The sequence below is a fragment of the Carcharhinus amblyrhynchos genome, chromosome 7 (genome assembly GCF_965287045.1).
Source record: "Carcharhinus amblyrhynchos chromosome 7, sCarAmb.v2.hapA, whole genome shotgun sequence".
Classification (NCBI taxonomy): domain Eukaryota; kingdom Metazoa; phylum Chordata; class Chondrichthyes; order Carcharhiniformes; family Carcharhinidae; genus Carcharhinus; species Carcharhinus amblyrhynchos.
The window spans coordinates 28,603,457-28,626,642 of NC_137330.1; the positions used below are offsets into that span (position 1 = coordinate 28,603,457).

General features: G+C 41.8%; 1 protein-coding gene across 2 annotated transcripts in view; it reads right to left on the reverse strand.

Annotated features, from left to right (window-relative positions):
• Positions 1-23,186, reverse strand: part of sh3yl1 (SH3 and SYLF domain containing 1) — a 154,727-nt gene that overhangs the window by 68,390 nt on the left and 63,151 nt on the right. For both annotated transcript variants that reach the window (XM_080192065.1, XM_080192064.1), the window contains exon 5: positions 3,815-3,927. In XM_080192065.1, coding sequence (XP_080048191.1) covers positions 3,815-3,927 — 113 coding nt within the window. The remainder of the gene's footprint in view (positions 1-3,814; positions 3,928-23,186) is intronic.

Sequence of the window (23,186 nt, forward strand, 5' to 3'; positions counted from 1 at the left end):
TAGAAAATGGACTGTGTTCTGAAACAGCTATGTGATCTTAACCACTGGGTTTTTCTTCTTGCGCTGCACTCAGCTGATGCTCAGACAGTTGAAAAAAGACATAATTTGAAGTCTGTGAAGCATATTCATTATCTTTCATTCTCCTGTTTCTTCACTTTTTAATAAGAGTGAAAGGAGAATTACAGACCAGTTAGCCTAACATCGGTGGTAGGGAAATTACTGGAGTCTATAATCAAGGCAACTGAACACCTCAAAAAATTTTCAGTTAATCAGAAGAACTAGCATAGAGTCACAACAGGCAGGTCATGCTGAACAAACCTCATTGAATTTTTAAAGAGCTAACTAAGGTAGTGGTCAGGGGAATGTCTATGGTTGTTATTTATATGTACTTCTAAAACGCATTTGATAAAGTTTAACATAAGAGATTGTTGACTAAGGTAAAAGCCATTGGAATTGAGGGCAAATTACTGACATGGCTGGAAAATTGGTTGAGTGGCAGCTATCAGAAAGTAGGGATAATAGGTAGGTACTCAAATTGGCAGGATGTGATAGTGGTGTCCCACAAGGGTCTGTCTTAGGGCCTAACAGATGTTAGGCTCACTGGTCTGTCGTTCCCAGGCTTTTCCCAGCAGCCCCTCCTAAACAAAGGCACACATTTGCTACTCTCCCATCTTCAGGCAACTAAGTGTGCTGTCAATGATTCAAATATCTCTGCTAGGGGGCCCACAATTTCCTCCCTAGCCTCTCACAACATCCTGGGATACATTTCATCAGGGAGGGAGGATAATTTAGTTTTCATAATCCAGATGGAAACCAACAAGTTGGTTATGACAAGGAATGGAGGGAGCTTGAGGAACTAACCTTCAAATTAACAAGGAGAATTGAGAAGCTAATAATTTACAGATTGCTACCTGATATACGCATACAGTGGCATAGGGCCAAACATATCAGAGTGTTGAATGTCTGCCTCAAAGAATGGCGTGTGAGAAAGCAGTTTTGATTTATGAAAAATTGGCACTGAAGAAAGCGAGATTGTTCACTTGAGAAGGGCTCCACTTAAACTGGGGCTAGGAATGATGTTCTATCAAATTAAATAACTAAGATTGTAGACCTGGCTTTGCAGAGGGGTGAGGGGGTGGGGAGAGGGTGTGGAGGTGGTGGTCAGGTAGGTGAGGGGAAATCTATAAACCTAAAGAGGAAAGTCAAGGCTGTAAAGCTGTGTAGCTTTTTGTGTAAAGTTATGCAGAGTGTGGCAGGATGGGACATTGTATTTAATGATGTATCAGCGACCAAGGTTAAAGAGACACTTTTATCTGAATGCACAAATAATTCATAACAATTATGAACTAGATGAACTAATGATATAAATATAATTAAATGAGTTTGACATAATAGCCCTTACGGAGACACGGTTGAATGATGATCAAAGTTGGGAATTCAATCCTCAGGGTATTTGACGTTTCAAATAGACAGAGCAAATGGAAAGCAGTGGGCATGGGTGGGGAGAATCCCAGGTGGAAATAATGAATGACAATAGACAGAAAACATTGGGTGAGTAGTAATCAGATTCCCAGCAGTATCTGTCTGGTCGAGCAGTGTACTGTTTAAGAAAGAAGATAATGCAATAATTCTGGGGGGACTTCTATCATCATATAGACTGGGCAAATCAAATTGGCAAACATATAATTGAGAGGAATGATTTGTTGGAGTAAAAAGTTATGGAACCAACCAGGGAACAGTCTAGTTTAGGTTCTAATAAAACAGAGATGATAGTCAAGGTAAAAGGAGATGGCCACGAGACAAGTAAAGAAACAAAAGATGTGTCTTTTGTAAATGATTATAGAAGAATCATCTCAAATAACAATTGTGTGAACAAAACTTGGGACAGAGATAATGATCTGAATTTGTTGAACTTATGGTGACTGTAGAAAGTTGTAAAGCATTTAATCAAATGATGAGCCACTGTTCTTCTAGCTTATAGTGACTATACTTCCTCCCACTCTGTTTCCAGTAAAGACTCTATTTCATTCCCACAGGACTGAATATTTACTGCTGCCAAACCCCCACTTCCCCCAACCCACCCCCTCTGTACATGTTTAAAACCTGATACATCTCTTGATTTCTTCCTTTTCTCATGAAAAATCACCAACATGAAACATTAATTCCATTTCTCTCTCTGCAGATGCTGCCAGACTGGCTGAGTATGTCTAACAATCGGTTTTTTTTCAAATTTCCAGCATTCACAACATTTGGCTTTTATATTGATGCAATCTGAGCATTTAAAGACATTGTGGAGGTGTTTGAAGAAATGGTGGCGAGTCAGAGAGCTAGGTATTATCAGCATACGTGTGGAATTCTGATGTTGTAATTTTGGATGATGTTGCTAAGGAACAGCATACAAGTGAGAAATAGCAGGGGGCCTTGGAAAATACCAAAGATAACAATGCAGGTCCAGGAAGAGAACCCAGGTCAGATGATTCTTTGGTTAAAGCTGGAATAAGAGGAATGAAACAAAGTGAATGTAGTTCTGCCCATTTGATGATAGTGGACAGGTATTGAAAGAGCATGATGTGATCAACCATGTTAAAGGCTGTACACAGATTGAAGGGGGAACAGTTTCCCACAGGATATGATCGATGACAATGGTGAGAGCATACTTCAGTACTACTCAGTGGGTGGAAACCTGATTAGAGGAATTTAAACATGGAATTCAGGGAAAAACAGGCATGTTCAAGCACTTTAGCGAGGAAAGGGAGGTTGGAGATGGAGCTAAAGTTTTCAAGAACTGAAGGAAGGATCAATGGTGTTTTCTATCTTTAAAGACAAGCTCATTTGAACAGGAAGTATTCACCTCAGATGTTCCTTCCCCTTTAAAATTATTGGCCCAGACTTTGCAGACTCCAGATTGTTGGAGAAGAGAGATGTGACTCGTTATGTGCATCAGGACCCCATGGGAGTTCTGACATGCACATGTTTGTGCTAAGTGCTCAGGGAGCTTTAGATTCTGATGGGCAATTCTTCTGGTTCGCAGGACCTTATGCAAATATCTCTGACTCTGAGCTGAAGTCTGAGGCTTCAGGCGGTTCTGTGGGACATACCTGAATAGTTACCCAGGACATGGTAGACAGAAAAATCCTAGTCTAACTTATGGGTCAGCACAAAATGTACTCACCACCCCCCCATCACACATACAGAGAACCCCTCTCATGATTCCCCACTCAACCCCAGAACTGTACCCCACCCAGGACCTGACCCAACTAATGCTGTCCACACTATTAACCCCCCCCCCCAGCAAAGTACTCACCTATCCACCCTACCCCTTCAATAACATGCGTATGTTCACCCAGTCAATAACATTCACACTGGTCATTTAAACTTACCATATGAAAACTAGTGTTGTAAAAACAGGGTGCATCTTGCCAATCCCATCCACCCCGCCTTCTCAAAAGTACTGTCACCGAGTTCCCCAAGGCATGCCATGCTCTGCAATTCTGGGAAATTGGGCTTGGAAGACCCAGCAAGAAATGTGGGGCAGTGTCAGTGCAGGGGGAAGTTCAAGCAGAGTGGCAATCTGACAATGATTGCTGCTTCACAGAAGACTGGGCCATTATCTGACAGAGATGAGTTCGCTGACATTTAGAAATTAGACAAAATGAGCACAAAGTTCACATAGGCTACATTTAAAAAGTAAATCAAGGGACAACATTGTTAATGACACCATCTGAAATAGTTAACATTTTGATGACAAAAACATTTTGTGATGAAAAAATATTTAACCATTCATCAAATACCAACAAAACATATAATAGCTCACCTGCCAATGGGTCCAATTGCAACAGTAAAATTTCCACCAAGTGTAAGATTTCCCCCCTTTGCAAAAGCATCAACCGCACGCTTCTGATTCAGGATTATCACTAAGTCAGATACCTATAACAACAGTTAAAAGGGACTTAATTGGCGGAACTGCAATTAAACTTTGCACAAAATGACACCAAGGAATTATGCTGTTGATACCTGACCATTTATGAGAACAGAAAAAGCAATTAGTCATGAAAACTGAGGATACTCATTGATTTATCAGCATGGTTACAACTGGACCATTGACAATTACGGTATTTTAACACGTAATAAAACTGTTCAACAAATATTAAGCACAGTCCTTTATATTCACCCTGTGGATATTAACTTCCAAACACAATTGATGTAATACAATTCACAAGTTCAAACAAAGTCCAATTAGCTTTCCTTACTGCTACTGCAAAGTTGGTTTCATGTCGTGGGCTATCTACCAATGTAGCACTCAGTGTAGCATTTTTTAAGTTATCACCGCCAACCTCTTCAGTGATTCAAATACTGGCCTAGAAAAGAGTTCCCTGCGCTGGAATTGGACCTCATTCAGCAGGCAAATAACATCAGCCACACCTTCCACTTTTGACTTCATGATGCAGTTCATGAAGATGGTTGGGTTGAGAACACTGCCCTGGGGAACTCCTACAGTAAAGATGAGCTTCCAATGACCATTGTTATCTTTCTAAGAAGATGTCAATATCTGCATAAATAGGACAACTTCTGATTTATGCTCAGTCCTTTTACGATTTGGCAGAAAGCTGTTCTTGCTAAACTGGGACCTGTTAGTTCCCTACATGCAGAGAGAAAAAAATATCAAGCATTGAAGATCTATCTCAGCTAGATTTGTGGTCATTGCGAGTCCTTCTACCGGGTTGAGTAGAATGCACTGAAATTTAACGACTAGAAGGAAGGCATCAGGATCACTGACCTTTGAAATGAGGCATTAGCATGAACTAAATTACACCAACAGTAAAATAAAATTAAACTTTTGCCTCCAAACAATACAATGATTTAGGTCCAAGACAAAGAAAATGATGCTAATAGGTATCCGCCAAGCTTAAAAGTTCTAGTATATTGATAAATATAAAAGACTCAGCTCTCATACAATGGAGAGGCTCTTCCTGTTGGCAGGATCTCGTCCCACCGACTTTGAATGTCTGCTGTGGGTTTCCCAGTGGCAGAGAACAGATGCAATGCAAAATCCCACTGATAGCAGTGGGACCAGACGATCTTGCCACTGGCCAATGGCAGGCTGTTTCCCAACACAGAGAAATATGCCACAGGGGGTACTGAGGATGGGGGTGTGGAGGGGCAACCCCCCATCTCCCCAAAAATGTTGTGGAAAGAATAAACTAAACTGCAACCAGACTAGGGTAATAAATCTGCAGGATAAGGGAAAGGGGTCATCATCGCAGTGAATGCATGAATAATTAAATGGTTCATCTGCTCCTCAAGTCATTTTGGCCCAACTGATTGAAGACCTTTGCTGATTGTATGTGGAAGTTGTTTAAAATAGAGGAGCAATGAATGAGTTGTCAAAGGTTACAGGCTATGAAAAATTGAAGTGCAGAGTGAAAACACATACTTCAAATTTACTAAGTATTAGCAGGATGGAAAGGCTACAGATGAAAAGCAGAAACAGACAGGTAAAAAATGGAAAGGATAAACCAGAAACAAATGGAAAGTGACAACAAATGGTGCGGTGAGGAGGGAATAAAAATTGTTTATTTTCTGGTGTCTCATGATAAAATTGCAGATTAAAATTCATTTATTCAGTGTCAAAATAATAATCAAGATTGTTTTTAAAATCATCCCATAAACGTATTGGTTAATTGTGTGATTTAAGAATTTTATTACATAATATTCACTGGAGAACGTGTGAACTTTGGAAACATAAATCTGTAACGAAGCTTTTCACAACACCCCTATATGCTTTCATTTCGTTTAAAGCTGAGGACATTTTTTTCATAGCTTTCCTAAAATTAAGTGGGCATGACTGGGAAAGCAAGGTTATTCAATGAAAAATCAATACATTCAATACAAAGCGTATATCAATGCTGCAACTGACTTGTCTGTTAGTCATAGAATTGCTTTTACAGACTATTAGTTATACTATTTTTAGTGATTGTGCAAAGAAGCTTCTGAAGAGCTAAGAGTTAAGAGTAAAGGATGAGTCATCTGTGTTAAATGACGTAGAATTTATTGATTTATGTTACACTTTTTAATTTCAAGACTACATACTAAAATTTACAGCTTCTTTGCCACTTTCATTTTCAGCAAAATACTAACAAACACGTCACTTTTTCAGTCAAGCTAAAATGCTGACGTGATAAGGTAATCTTACCACTGGCTTTCAAATTGACAATGGCGATCAATCATGTGTGAATAAATGAAAGGTTACTTTATTTTTGCCAAAAATGATTGATGCAATGCTAACACTCCAAATGAAACATCTTTGCACATTTAATGAAAAGACCATTTCTCATCTAATTACAAAATTAAGGGGTCATCCACAGGAAAGAAAAAAAACTACAGCAAAGAAGCTTTAAAGATCAATGAGCTAAATCACAGAAGCAAAGGGATTATAATATGATTTGACAAATTGTGAGATTATTCAACTAGACTCAGTTATCACTTTCAAATCATTTTAAAAAGTAAGAAAAATGTCTGAGATACATACTTTGAGCTCATTTTAAACTTTGTTTCACATGTTAGATTAATAGGTTGCTATCAGGTCTGTAAGCATTTATTTCACATTAACTAAGTATAATACAAGACCATCAAAGGAAATACAGACATATATTTATAAATTACCACCAGACACAATGGAAAGTGTTCCCCTCATACATACCCTTGAGGAGGAGGCCTGGTCTGTAAGTGAGGGTCAGATCTCACTTACATTGAGATAGCTGGACATGGCTGAGTTTCAATGTAGAGGTGCTAGCACAATACCAGGTTGTTTGGATAAAAAATATTGATTCATTCAGTCATGAGGATGTTTGGAAGAGCTGAATGTCATTGGTTCTGATTTTCATTTTAATTGGACCCATCATCTGACTCAGAGGGTCACCATGATCACCCTTTATAAGCCTCACTGAACATCATCAGGGCTGCAGTGAGAGTGGTAACAAGGCAATAGGCCACATCTGACCATTTTCAGTCATAATAAAGGGTTGGAAATGCAGCCATATTTCCTTATTAGTTAAAAGAAGTATGACTGGAAATATTTAAATAAACCTGTTTATATTCAGTAGCAGTAGTAGCTATCACTTACATTCAGATTCTAGGTGCATCAAATAATATGAGATAGCCTTATAGTTTAGAAGTATCAGTCCTTTTTAAAATATTATTTCATGGGACGTGAGCTAGACCAGCATTTGCTGTCCATCCCTAATTGTATCTAGAAGGGATGGTGAACTGCCTTCTTGAACTATTCATCTCATGTATATTCATCCACAGTGCTATTAAAGATAGGAGCTTCGAAATTCTGACGCTACAAGCAACAGTGAAGGAATGACAATATAGTTACAAGTCAGGATGGTGTGTGGCTTGAAGGGGAACATGTTCCCATGAACCTGTTTCTTTTGACCTTCTGGGAGATAGAGGTCAAAAGGGCTTGAGGGGTGCTGCGGAATGAACCTTAACAAGTTGCTGCAGGGCATCTTGTATGTGGTACACACTATTGCCACTGTGTGTCAATCATGAAAGGAGTGAATATGTTTAAGTGGTTTTTGGGTACTGATTAAGTGATCTACTTTGTACTGGATGGTGTGCAGCTTCTTGAGTGTTGTTGGAGCTGCTTTTATTGAGACAAATTAGGAATATTCTATCCAATCTTTGACTGGTGCTTTGTAGATGGTGTACAGGCTTTGGGAAGGCAGGTCGTGTGTTACTCACTGCACAATTCCCAAGTTAAGACTTGCTCTTGTAGCCAGTGTTTTTATGTAACTTGGTCAATGACAATCCCTAGAATGTTGATGGTGGCAGGATTCAGCTATAGTAATGCTGTTGAATATCAAGAGAAGGTGGCTAGATTATCCCTTGGAGAGGGTGTTATTTATAAACATAAGAACATAAGAAATAGGAGCAGGAGTAGGCCATCTAGCCCTTCGAGCCTGGCCCGCCATTTAATAAAGATCATGGCTGATCTGAAGTGGCTCAGTTCCACTTTCCCGCCTTCTCCCCATAACCCTTAATCCCCTTGCCTATCAAAAACCTATCTACCCGTGTCTTAAATATATTTAGCGAGGCAGCCTCCACCACTTCAACGGGCAGAGAATTCCAGAGATTCACCACCCTTTGAGTGAAGAAGTTCCTCCTCAACTCCGTTCTAAACTGGCCCCCCCTTATCTTGAGGCTGTGCCCTCTAGCCAAGCCTGAATGTTGTCCAAGTCTTACTACATATGGGACCTGGGCTGGTTCAGTATCTGAAAAGTCACAAACTCTACTGAATATGGTGTAATCATCAGTGAACATTGCCACTTCTAACCTTATGATGGAGGGGTTATCATTGATGAAGCACTTGACGATGGTCTAGAACATGACCCTACGGAACTCCTGTAGTGATAAACAACAAAGAAGAACAACCCAGCATGGGAAACAGGCCCTTCGGCCCAACGAGCCCGCGCCGCCGCATCGCCCTACACCTATTCTACCCTGCATGTCTACGAATGGGACCCTACTCAGTCAGATTCAGGGAAGAAATAGTGTCAATTTGGTGGAAACCAATTAGCCTAAGAGCACATCTTTGGGGTGTGGGAGGAAACCGGAGCGCCCGGAGGAAACCCACGCAACCACAGGGAGAATGTGCAAACTCCCACAGACACAGGCCCAAATCCATGTATCTGCACAGCTAGCAGTGCTAGTCACTGAGCTGTTGTGGAGCCCGTCTGATGTCCTGGGGCTGAAATAAACGGGCATCAACAACAATAATTTTCCTTTGTGCTATGTATGATTCCAACGAACACTAGGTTTTCCCCAATTCCCAACTACTTAGGAGTTCCTCGATGCTACTCTCAGTCAAATGCTACCTCGATGTCAAGAACAGTCACACTCAACTCACCTCTGAAATTCTGTGCACCCCTCCTTGTTGTCCATATTTTATGCATTGTTTAAACATGCTTTTACCAGTCATACATTACCTCGCACTAAGTCATATGATCCTTTAAAGAGAAATATGTCCAATTTGCTGGCCTATACTCTTCCCTCTAAATATTAGCAAGTTCCATTCCTGCAGCATGTATCCAGCTGAATGTTACAAAGATAGTTTTCAAAATTTAGTGAAAGTGGGCAACTATATATTATCTTAATAATGGCTACAATCACAGAGTAATGCTAACAGAGGCAGTATGAGAATCAGAGAGATTTCCCAGCCATTTCATTTATTTCCGTATTTAGGGCCGTAATTTCCAGCCTTTCACACCAGCAGAATCTTCCGGTCCTGCCAATGTGAACAGAGATTTTGATGGAAAATTCAGGCCCTAGGTATCGATTGACTATACCCAATGTACAGATTAACTCTTATAGCCATCACAGCACACATCTAGATACCAATGCATGTGGACCCTTAAAAACATTTGTATAGTATTCCAACACTAAAAAGGACTAAAAAATATGAAAGAGGAGGACTTGTCAATCTGTTGGGAGTAATCAAGACATTCTCTGTGTACATCAATCTTTAAAAGTAGGCTCACAATTGGAGACATTTATTAAAATGGATAAATTAGATTTCATCACCTGGCTCTCACTAAGTTTTAGTGGCTCTCTACTCCCATTGAAAAGATAAAGATGTTCATTCTCACCTTCAACTTTTTCCCCAGCCTTTCTCCAGTCCTCCTGAGCATTCTCTCTTCAGATGTACATCCCTGCATGCACTCCACAACACCAGTTCATACCTAATTTCTTCATCCATTCAGTTACTCTTACCTAAACTTGATTAACTGCTTTACTTGAGACACCTAGCTCATGTTTACCATCAACATGTTTTCAATAAGTCTCCTGAATATCTTTCCCTTACAGTATGCTTTTCTCACTCGCTCCACACTGTCCTCCACGTCTTTTTTGTCCACTACTATATAAGGTGCTTCAAGGGAGGCACACAGTAAGGTGTAAGCAGCTGAAAATAATAGTGAGATACAGAAATATTCTCATATTTCTCCTTAAGAGTACCCAAGTAATTATTTTAAAACTATCAAGATCATCAGGATGTGGAAATACACAATAGAAATTGAAAATATATCAGCAATATCCTCTTTCGTCAAACTAAGATTTTTAAACAGTTTATACGGAAGTGTCTTGGAAAAGTTAAAGCATCTGCTAATAAAAGCAGCTGAATTAACTTTCTTGGAATTTAGTAATCCAGCAAGATTTTAGCTCCAAATGTCTCACCATCAGGCTTAGTAACACCTTCTGGTTCTCTTTACCTTTTTGACCTTGCCAATACTTGTGTTTATCTGGTCAAAATGTACAAGCACTGTCAGAAGCACAATCTCCTGAACATTAAGAAGCTATAGAATGAACCACCTTTATTATAAATGGCAGAGTTTGATTCATGAATCAAAAAGTAACAATTAAATATATAGGGTGGAATTCTCCAGTGCCGTTGCTGGTGGATTCAATAACCAACAGGGGGAGGGGGAGATTTGGTGGGAGTCGAAATATCAGTTTCACATCATTGAGTGTCCCACGGGATTTTCTATTGGTGTCTGCTATGATGGATGAAGAAACGCATTGGAATAAATCATGAAACTCATTTGCATCCTAATGGGATAACGGCCTGACTGGAATCTTCACCCCACTCCCAAATCTTTGTGATGCCAGCAGGAAAACACGCCAGTCCAGAACACATCTGGAACAACAAGGTGTGCTGAAGTCCTCACTGACCCGAAGAATGTCTGGGACTGCCTCCAGAGTTCAGGATGGAGGCCGCTTGCAACGCTAGACCCTGGAGCATCAAAGTAGTGGGTGGAGGGAGCATCTTTCATATGGATCTTCCAGCTTCAGTGGCATTGAGGAACTCCATTTTCCAGCCTCAGTGTGCTCATGAGGATCCATCTGGTTTTTAACAAAGTCCATTTTCTTTCTTCGATGATGGATAAGTGATATTGGACAGCTTTTATAGGTGGGCACATGATCTGTGTCAACGTGTCCACCCTGCCATGGAATATGGCACTAAACCCTATGGTGTATGATTAATGAGATGGGGCTGGTTGATGTGGCATGGTTTTCCACCAGCCTCCGCAGTTGGAAACACTCCCCATGCTCATCACAGGATCTAGTCACAGATAGAACATAGAACATAGAACATTACAGCGCAGAACAGGCCCTTCGGCCCACGATGTTGCGCCGACCAGTTAAAAAACAATGACCCTCTAACCTAAACCAAACCCTTGATGGGAGAATTCCACCCATGGACTTCAATTCTCTGGTCATTCACACTAGTGGGATTCTCTGGTCCCACTGCAGTGAGCGGAGATTTGGCTAAGCACCAAATTCTCCATTCTTGTTTACAGCGGCGGTGGAGTGTGAACGGCTAGAGAATTCCAGACATGGTCTTTAAAAATTGGAAGTTGTATTTTTGGACTTTTAGAGTTGCATTTAAATTAAACAGTAAACATTATAGTTTTATAACTGCAAAAGACTAACTAGGAAAATAAAACTTTCAACTTAAAATAATTTTATTCCAATTAAATGAGCATTACTCCATTATTGACTAGGAAAATGAGTTTTGTTAAAGTCTTTGTAAAAGCAGTTATTGTGCTGGGAAAAAAAAACACATGAATCATTAAAAATATAACAATTCAATGTGTAATCATACTGTTGAGGTAGAAGAAACAAGTAGTAGTAGTATATCAGACAAGGTGTTTCTAAACCCCTCATCTACCTTAATGGATTGCCCAGAAATGGAAATTTACAGAATCAAACAGTGTTACCTAATTCAGAATGCTATTGTTGGGAAGTGGAAGTGATTGAAATTCATTGAAATTCCGCAAGGCAAATTACCTGCCAGACAAATGGTTGATTTATTCCACCTGGGTCTCACTTGTCCACTATTTATGTTGAATTGATCCATGTAGCCTTTGTGACACCAATAAAAATGCTGCTATTACTTTCACAGCCAGTTTCTTTGCCAGACTTCTGAGGTCTGGTGAAAATTTAATAAAATAGCTTGCATTCATTAGTTATCTAAATGATCAAAAACGCCTACATGTACAAAAAAGGGGAAACTGTTAACTCTTAATGTTAATGCAAAGCAACGTTGTGCTCCATACCCAGAACTGACTTGCGTAATTCATCATAAAGCTTTCTGGAATCACAGTTTTTGTTTACCAATGAATTATCCTCATGCAGAAGTTCAAAGTGGACACAGAGTAGCAGTTATGGGCAAATTAATTAATTATTTTTTGCTGCACACCCATCAGCAGGTAATAAAGAATGCATGGAACTTTAAAGATTATGGGATTGATTTTCCTTAGTGTGCCTGTGTGAGTGTAATCAGAGTGCAATGCAACACAAGTCTGCCAAGTTCCAGGAAGGAATTAGCACTTAAATTTCCTGAGGGCCTTGAATCATGTATTGAAGGTGAATTACAGCTAATACCATACCGTACCATAGATGTAGCACTCAAGAAGTTCATTGACCTCATCAGAACAAACAGTGTAGGGCACTGACTACAAATGTCTTAAACAAGCATAAAGTAATTGTTGTGTGCAGTTCATTGCATTCTGTCCCTCACAATCTGCAACATTCTACAAGAGCCTAAAAGCCTTCAGTTTCTATGCCTTTCCTGAACACCAACTACTCCCCCCAGAACAAACAGTCTCTGTTAAACACTTCCAAACTTGCATATCTTCCGACCACAAGATCGACTTCTTTCTTACAAAGCTCACATCAGTGATGGGTGGAATGTGGGGCGTGTGGGGTGACGTGCTCGTAACTACTAGTATTGTAATCATGGAATAATCATCATTATTATTCCAGTTTTCTCTCATGAGAAAAGCAGCCCACAATGGAAATGATCTCACATTCCCTTTGAGTTCATTGATAACTTGCTAATGATTTACTGTAGACACAGTAAGAAGTCCCACAACACCAGGTTAAAGTCCAACGGGTTTATTTATAGCATGAGCTTTCGGAGTGCTGCCCCTTCATCAGGTGAGTGGGCCTCTCACTTGATAAAAGGGCAGCGCTCCGAAAGCTCATACTATCAAATGGTGTTGTCAGGCTTCTTACTATGCCTGCCCCAATCATGATTTACTATAGTGCAGCTCTGGGTTTGGCTGGAAACTTTGCAAGCCATCAAAACAATGGGTGGAATTTTCCTGTCCCACCCACCACAGGAATTGTAGCGGGGGAAGGGGAACCTGCAAAGGTCCATTGACGTCGGGCAGGATTTTCCAGTCTTGGGATAACACAGCTGGAAAATCTCTCCCAATGTGTCCGGCAGGGGAAGTAGATGATCCTGGAAATGTCACTCTGCCCTCAGCACCTCAATTCATATAGTTGCCGGACTCTTCCAGACATAGCTGTCATTTGTTCTGGGCAGATCAATTAATATCCCAAATTATGTCACATGTTCAGAAAGCATCTTTCTCTGAAAGACTGAGCACTAAATTCTGGTCCCCACATAGTGGCAGAAGGAGGATGTCACCTTCGAGACAGTGGCTTCCCCACAATTGTCCCCGTTCATCTTGCAAAAGGGGTAGCTGCAGATCCATGGCTCTAAACACTGACTCTCTAAGGGAATTAAAATGACTGACATTGTTCAGCAGCAAGCAGAAAAAAGACATTTGTAATTCAAAACAACAGAATGCAAGAGCTCTTGACAATGCCAGAATGTCCCGTTAACATAGATAGTGCCTAAATGGCAACTCTGAAACAGCCGTGCCAGATTTTTTGGAAGCAGTCTGCTTTGAACTGCATCCTGCGCTATCACAGGAAATCTGTGTTCAAAGGCATCTGACATTCATTTACACATAATATATATGACTGCTTCCTCTTTGGGTAGAGCCACCTGAAAAAGCATATGGAAAATTCAGGGACGCTGCTACTCAGGTGCAGATCAGGAGAAAAGGATTTTCCTGCATATAAGACAACAAGGTTCTTTTCTTCCTTTTTACATGCTATTTAGATATTGAATTCTGTTACAAAAAAGATGTCTCTGCTTAAACAGATTAGGATTTATTCTTAAATTGTTGACTGAAAGGAAGCAGAAATCTTCGGAAACAATGGTTGACGAAGATAAGTTGCAATATTGAGCTGCAATCCACATTGAGAGCTATTTCTGTTGAGCATGCAGGAGTGTTGAAGAACTTTCGGGGGTAGCCACATCACATTTAACACAGCCACAGTAAAATTGGGAATTTTGGCTAGAATGCAGAGAAACGATTTGCAACTGGTATAACACAATTTTCTGAAATCCTTAAATAATTTTGAGGAACTGGTAAAAGCACAATTCACAGATTTTCTTTTATACGTTATGTTAAACACAGAATAAATTCATTCATTGGGTAAAGTTGGGAAAAGTTGAAAACAAAAAATATTTCAGGTGTTGTTTACTTATATGGGAGAAAGAGGCTAAAGTTTTTGGTAAAGATTAGCCAGTGATTTCCTTCAGTTATAAAATGTTCCACTTGTAGTTGTGTTCTGATGGCCGAAGAAAATGGATTTTTCATTGGACTGTTTATTTTAAATATATTTTATGTTTATTCATTTGACTCAGTCAAATGCTGAGGTCTTCTGCAATCAAACCTGTAGTATGCAGATTATGTGGGAAATATTTTGAGGCTTAAACTAAAATAATTTCAATCTAAATCAAAGGTTATACAATAAAATTCCTGGAGAATTACTGAATAGGTGGGCAAAAGAAAGGGAACTGAGGTGGATCAGAATTTCTGACTAACCATTGCAGACATTCCTGAATCTGCTGAAAACCTTGAGGCAAACTTATCGTCAGTAGATGGTTTCTTGTCTTATTCAAAATTTTGACCATGCTTCTCATTACACTACCCTTCAGTATGGTGCAGTAAATTTCCTCCTTCCTCACCTCCCCTCACTCCAAGCTTACCTTAGACACATATTGGTACCTCAGTTGTGCTGGCCTTGCTGATGCCACCCCGAGCCAGCCACAATCTCCGCCCACCCCAGCCTTGATCTCCCACTAACCCTCCCCCTGGCCACCACGATCTCCCCTTTCCCGTTTGCCAGCCCTGACCCACCCCCCCATAACAATGGCCAGCACTGATTGCCTTCCTTCCTCCCCCACCGATACCACTTGCAGAATGACAGTAGTTCCCCCTCACCAATAGGCCCAACCTTCCAGTTTGCCCTGCCCCTTGGCAACTTCTGTCACACAGTGCCAAGGTGCCTGTTGAACTGTGTGAGGATCCCTTGGGCAGTGCCAGGGTGCCAGACTGGCACTGCCCAAGGGATCCTCACCCTTGCCCTCGACTGCAATGGCCATTGTCCCCACCAGTGAGGTAAGGAAGCCTATTCTACGTTACTGGGGAGCAATTGTAAACCCTGCTGGTGGGAACTGCTCTCTGCCAGGTATGGGGAGACACTAGAAGGCGCAGAGAATACTGCCCAGAGTCCGCTAATCATACGGAAATGTCAATTTCAATCACATTCCCATATGATAGTCAGCTCTGTGCTGATTTCCAGCGTGGAGCTGATTGCGCTAAAGAAAAGCAATTTGGAAACTTGTGAAAAGCCTCCCATTAGTGTCTCCTAGGCCTGCTGTATGAAAATGCAGCTGCCCACAAAAAGTGCAGATGATTAAAATGTTAACAAGCTCAATTTCTTGTTAATTAGTATTTTCAAAATGGCAGACGGGCTTCCCATTTCTGGGCCCACTTGCCTTCCTGATGTTGGAAACTGGAATGATGATGCTGCATTGCCAATCACATATCATGATATCCATCGTCTGGGATGGGAGGGATTGGAAGACAAGTGTTGATCTGAAGCCTCAAAATCCAGCCCATAAATAGGTTGCCAAAAATTACAGAAAAATATTGCAAAAGCTGTCTCTCAACAAGCAATACAAGACTGGGATATCATCTACTCCAACTCAAAAACATCTCACAGCAACAGCATAATATCTATAAAAATATTTTCAGTAAAAGTCAACAGGCCTAAACCCATCCATCAACTTCAGTAAAGAACAACTCTTCATCAGGTTTCCCATTGAATTCTGTATTACCTTTTATTTATCCATATTATAATACACCTTTTTTTTAATCCTATGTAATCAATTGATCTTTGAATGCTATTAATCAGCTTTGTAAACCTCACTTAACTTTTCCATCTAGAGACTAGTCACTACCATATAATTAATGAAAAATGTATGAATGTCAACTGATATAGAACAGAACTCTGAGGGATTTTACTCTTTGCTTTCTTAAACAGAGGATCTTGTATTTATCATCGCCTGCTTTCTTTTGCAAGCCAACCAGAGTTCAAACTGTCCAAACAGCAATGTTAAAACACACACACACACACACACACACACACACAGTTCAGATTTTTGACAAGGACATTCATTGGTCTAATGAGAATAAAGCTTTAGATTTTATAAAAATTAGAACTCTGGGGCAAAATATGTGCATTGGGCTGGGTATGGGGCAATAGGGGTCTAATAATTTGTCTTTATTGTGAACTCTGTGCCTTTTATTATGCATAAACTGTTGTTTAGTTATTTTGGCATGTGAAATGTTATCAAAATCTCTAGAGGCTTTATTGCTTTGACATCCTGGAAATACAAGTAGAATTCTCGCATAGTGATTAAGACACAGCACATAAACATCAGTGATAGTGGGGAAAAAATATATATTTGCTGAACAATCATTAAAGAAAAGTCAAAGCAGAGTTTACATTCTTCCATCCAGTGATTAACATGTTATGTGACTGAATGGTGGCAGCAAAAGAAATGGTGAAAAATGAGAATTTAAGATACATCCACATGAAGAAAGTTTGATGAGTCACTGCAGCACATCCTGTAGACAATGATTCAATTCAGATTTCACAGTTTAAACATTAATGTATACAGATACACAATGCATTTCTATGACAATGCTTCATTCTCTTTTGAAGACATGAGCCCATTTATTTGAAACAAATGAGTACCACTCATAAATAAGAAAATATCATACAAATGTGCTAAACACTCAGACATTAATATCACTCACACTAATTTCAAAAGACACAGTAATGGTGCACGACGTAGCAACTGATAAAATGTTCATTATATACCAGTGATATTTAATATATTTTTCTCAAGCCAACTAAACTACATTTAACATACTAAAAATATAATATGACCAAAAGATTAGCATCACAATTCAGACTATCAACAGTGATTTATTTCTTTGACTTCCACTTTTGTTTAAGTCTTGTTTAAAGTGTTAATTATGTACATGACTTTTTTTAATTAAAAGGAAATTTTCTCTGAAATGACCATTTGTCTTGGTTAAGGCAAAACTTATAAAGGAGGAATTATTTATGACTACTCAAAAAATAGAAATCTGCGGCACTGGAGTCAATGCCAATACTTAAGTGTCCTGTTTTCAGACAAGGAGCATATATAGGAAATGTGGAAGACATTACATAAAATGGTTAATATTATGAATGAAGATTATTTAGCACTTATTTTGTTTATGCACTGCATAATGTGGTATTCTATTATTCTGTCATGTTTGAAATAAATAAACATTAACAACAGGATACTAAAAGCTAACCAAATGAAATAGTATTTGGAAAGAGTCTAGACAGAAACAAACTATAAAGAAACTTACATAGCATCTTTCACAGCACCACAGGATGCACCAAAGCATTTACTGCCAATTGAATATTTTTGAATTGTGATTACAATTGTAGTATAGAAAACACAGCAGCCAATTTGTGTACAGCAAGCTCCTATACGACAATGGCTAGATAATCTGTTTTGATAAATTGATTGAGGGATAAATATTAGGTAGGCCACTAGGAAGAACTCCCTGCTCTTTGAAAAGGTGCCACAGCATCCTTTAGGTCCGCATTTAGATTTAAAAACCACACCGACCTCCTCTGAAGACAAACACGGGACACGGCGGACAGCATACCCTTCGTCGTCCAGTACTTCCCTGGAGCGGAGTAGCTATGACATCTTATCCGGAGTCTTCAACATGTCATCGAAGAAGACGAACATCTCTCCAAGGCCATCCCCACATCTTTGCCTTCAAACAACCGCACAACCTCAAACAGACCACTGTCTGCAGCAAACTACCCAGCCTTCAGGAGAACAGTGACCATGACACCACACAACCCTGCCACAGCAAGCTCCGCAAGACATGCTGGATCATTAATATGGATGCCATCTTCTCATGCAAGAACACCATCCACCAGGTACACGGTACATACACTTGCAACTCAGTCAACGTTGTCTACCTGATACGCTGCAAGAAAGGACGTCCCGAGTCATGGTACATTGGAGAGACCAAGTAGACGCTACAACAACGGATGAATGAACACTGCTCGACGATCACCAGGCAAGAATATTCTCTTCCTGTTGGGAAACATTTCAGCGGTCACGGGCATTCGGCCTCTGATCTTTGGGTAAGTGTTCTCCAAGGCAGCCTTCACAACACACGACAGCGCAAAGTCGCCGAGCAGAAACAGATAGCCAAGTTCCATACACAGGAGGATGGCCTCAACCAGGATCTTGGACTCATGTCACACTATCTGTAAGCCCCATGACTTGCCTGGGCTTGCAAAATCTCACTAACTGTCCTGGCTGGAGACAATACACATCTCTTTAACTATGCTTAACGCTCTCTCTACTCACATTGCCTGTAAAGACTCGCATTCCAACTATTATTTTGTAAATTGAGTTTGTGTCTTTATATACCCTGTTTGTGAACAGAACTCCCACTCACCTGATGAAGGGGCAGCGCTCCAAAAGCTTGTGGCTACCAAATAAAGCTGTTGGACTTTAACCTGGTGTTGTGAGACTTCTTACTGTCTTTTAGATCGACATAAGAGAGAAGGCTTGCATCCTAAAGCCATAAAATGAAACTCCAGCAGTGCAACGCTCCCTTCACACTGCATTTGATTCTTGTGCTCAAGTCCTGGCGTGGAACATAATCCTGACTCAAAAACTTGAGTGTTACTGATCGAGCCACTTCTGACAAAAAGTTGAAAGCAGCAAAATGAAGGGTCTGGTTGATCTTATGTAGGTCCTGGACTTAAAGGAAATAAGAGGCTGGACTTCATGACTCCCTACTGAATGGTGTCCTTGGTGGGCTGCCCACCGAAAATTTGTTTCCCATAATAGATATGTTGTTCACGACTCTGCTCTCACTTGAATCTATGGAGGCCCTTAATTGCCCAATAAAGGGGAAATTAAGGGCCTAAATCCCTCCTCTGCCATCATAATATAGTTGGCACAGAAAGACAGACAAGAGGTGCAGACTGATGGGAATGAAATGGAGGTAACTCTGCTGTGCAGTATACTCCCCTGTGTACTGCTGGGGATTACACTGCAGAACAGAAGTAAAAGTCCTCCCTCACCTCCTCCAAAGATTGCACCCTCCCTTTATGTCTCTATTCCAACCTTCAAAACCTGCCCTCCTGAACACCTCACAACCTCTAGCACCTAGATCGTCAACAGTAGCAGGTAACTGGGAATACCACCACCTGCAAATTGCTCTCCAAGCCTTCACCATCATGAGTTTGCACTATATAGCCATTCCTTTAATATCACCAAGTCAAAGCATGAAACTCTCTTACTAACAGCACTGTGGGTGTACCTACACCATATGGGGGCGTGTATGGGGTGCCAGGGAGGGGTAGTACCTCTAGTGGGGGAACAAGTCGCGTCCTTTCAGGGCAGTTTGTCCACCCTTTGTCCCCGCCTGGCACTCAGCTCTCACCTGTGGCTCCCCGTAGCTGTTTGCATGTGACAGCGGCCACATCCCAGGCAACAGCTTTGACAAGCTGGCTAAACCAGGTGAGGGTAGCCGACAGGTCTCAACCCTTGGTGAGATAGGGAGATGTCTATCCCAGCATGTGAAGACAGACTCCAGCAGATTGAGCAGACGAGACCAATGGAAGGTCCAACGGTCAAGAAGGCGGTCTCTGCAAGCGTCGTGGAACGCGAAGAGCAGGACAAGACACAGAAGACGTCCTGGTCATCCACTGCGCCTAGTCCCATCTCCAGCCATCTTGACTCTTACCTTGCCACAGTATCTAGATGGGAATTGGGAAGAGAGGGTGAAGCTGAAGCTGCGCAACTCTCCCTCATTTTAATTCAAATCAAGCGCTAGTCTCGACACCATCATCATTGTCCTGTTCAACCCTTGAAGTCCTGTGGCGATGGACGAGCGACGAAGCAGCAGGTGAGGACACACTGGGAGCTGCAGTCACGGACCTGGACACAGGTGGCTCAGGTCTAATGGTCGTTTTCCGCAGCAGCAGTGAAACTCGGCGTCTACCTGGGCGACTGAGCAGTCCTCTTCAAGAACGCACTGCTCACCTCCATAGAATGAGGAAGGGGCTAGAAAAGGTGCCCTAAACATTGCCTGCTTCACTACACCCTGACCAGTTTACCACGGCTCGTGGTCGAACAAACAAAATAAAACACAAGGTGACACCGCTCACCATTGGCACTTGGAACGTGCACACGCTTTTGGACAACCCTGCAGGAGACAGACCAGACAGAAGAATAGCCTTAGTGCCAGGGAGCTTGCAAGATACAACATTGACATTGCAGCCCTGAGTGAAACTCGTCTTGCCAACGTAGGTCAGTTGACTGAAACTGGAGGTGGATACACTTTTCTCTGGAGCGGTCACGGCAGTGATGAGCATCATGATGCTGGAGTTGGATTCGCCGTCAGGAGTCACCTTGTTCGGAAACTTGCTGGTCGACCCAAGGCTTATGACGTTACGGCTTCCGCTACAGAACAGAAGTCAAGCCACCCTGATCAGCGCCTATGCCCCCAGATGAAATGAAAGACAAGTTCCACGAAGAACTAGACACCCTACTATCAGCAGTGAACAGTATCGACAAGCTGATCTTGCTTGGCGATTTCAATGCAAGAGTAGGATGTGATTCTGAAATCTGGCAGAGAGTCAGGGGGAGGCAATGGAGTAACAGCTTACTCTTCATGAAGACCTGTGCAGCAGACAACCTCCTCATCACCAATACAATCTTCCATCTGCCTACCCATAACAAGACCTCTTGGATGAACCCCTGCTCTAAGCATTGGCATCTTATTGACTATGTCATTGTTAGGAGAAAAGACAGGCAGGATGTCAGAGTGACCAAGGTCATGTGTAGTGCTGACTGCTGGACAGATCACAGGCTCATTGTCCCCAAAATGAGGCTCCGCATAAGACCCAAGAGGCGACCACAAGGAAGTAAGGTTATGAAAAGAATCAACGCGGCCAAGCTAAAGAACCCCAGCATAGCTTCAACACTGACTGAAGACTTAGAAATCAAGCTTGCTGACCTACACCTCGCAGGCAGTGTTGGGAATGCTTCAGGGATGCTGTCCGTATTTCTGCACTGAAGATGCTCGGGCCCTCTACCTGCAAGCAGCATGACTGGTTCAATGAGAATGATGAGGAGATACAGGCTCTACTTGTTGAAAAACACTGTCTTCATTGGGCCTGTCAGAACGACCCATCATCAGCTGCCAAGAAAAGTGCTTTTACCAGTGCTCGCAGGACAGTCCAGAATAAACCGCGTAAAATGCAGGATGCCTGGCTGAGCGCCAAGGCAGATGAAATACAGGGATACGCTGACAGAAACTACTTGAAACGGTTCTATGAAGCCCTCCACACTTTCTTTGGACCTCAATCTCTTGGGAGCTCCCCCCTCCTGAGTACAGATGGTACAACTCTCATTACAGAGAAGGCTCAGATTCTGCAGAAATGGGCTGAACACTTTGAAACCGTCCTCAACTACCAACATCTACTAACGATGAGGCAATAGACAGGATTCCCAGGTTGATATCAAACAGCGCCATGGACGACCTACCGGTAGTAGCTGAAGTCACGAAAGCAGTCAGCCAGCTATCCAGTGGCAAAGCCCCAGGGGCAGATGCCATACCCGCAGAGATCTACAAAGCTGCTGGTCCTGTACTTATCCAGAAGCGCATCGAGTTGTTCCAGTCCTTTTGGAAGCAAGGATCCAATCCTCAGGAACTTCAAGATGCTTCCATCGTACACCTCTACAAGAGGAAGGACAATCGGCAAATTTGCGACAACCACCAAGGAATCTCGCTGCTCTCCATCACAGGAAAAACACTCGCAAGAGTCCTGCTAAATCATCTGGTCACTCATCTGGAGCTGGGCCCGCTTCCAGAGTCACAGTGTGGCTTCTGCAAAGGTCGTGGGGCTATTGACATGATTTTTGCTGCGCGCCAACTTCAGGAGAAGTGTCAGGAGCAGAATCGCGAGCTCTACACAAACTTTGTTGACTTCACGAAAGCCTTCGACACTGTCAGCCGACAAGGCCTGTGGAAAATCATGTCAAAGGTCAGCTGCCGCCACGCCCCCCGCCCCCGCAAAATTTATTCGGATGGTACGCCAGTTCCATGCTGGCATGATGGCCAGAGTACTGGATGGCGGAGAATCCTCTGAGGTATTCCCAGCCACCAATGGTGTCAAACAGGGCTATGTGCTTGCACCCACACTGTTCAGCATGATGTTTACTGCCATGCTGAATGATGCCTTCCAGGACAGCGTTACTGGAATCAGCCTCAAGCACAGAGTGGATGGGAAGCTCTTCAACCTGAGGAGACTTCAAGCTATTACCAAAGTGAAGGAGACTATTCTGAAATACTTCCTCTTTGTGGATGACTGCGCCCTGTATACTGGCTCAAACACAGTTAAAAAGTCTAACAACACCAGGTTTTAGTCCAACTGATTTATTTGATAATAGACTCACAAGCTTTCAGGGTTAGCCCCTTCGTCAGGTGAATGGAGAGTTCTGGCCTCAGACTTTATATGCTCTGTCTGAGGCCAGAACTCTCCATTCACCTGACGAAGGGGCTAACCCCGAAAGCTTGTGAGTCTATTATCAAATAAATCGGTTGGACTAAAACCTGGTGTTGTCAGACTTTTTACTGTGTTTACGCCAGTCCAACGCCGGCATACCCACATCATACTGGCTCAAAGCCAGAGTTTGCAAGTCAGTATGGACAAATTCTCCATGGCTTGTGGCAACTTTGGACTCACCATCAACATTAAAAAAGCCCGAAGTTATGCACCAGCCTGCCCCTCATGCACTGTACACAGAACCCATAATCTCAATCAAAGGGCAGAAACTACAGGCAGTGGATCAGTTCACTTATCGTGGC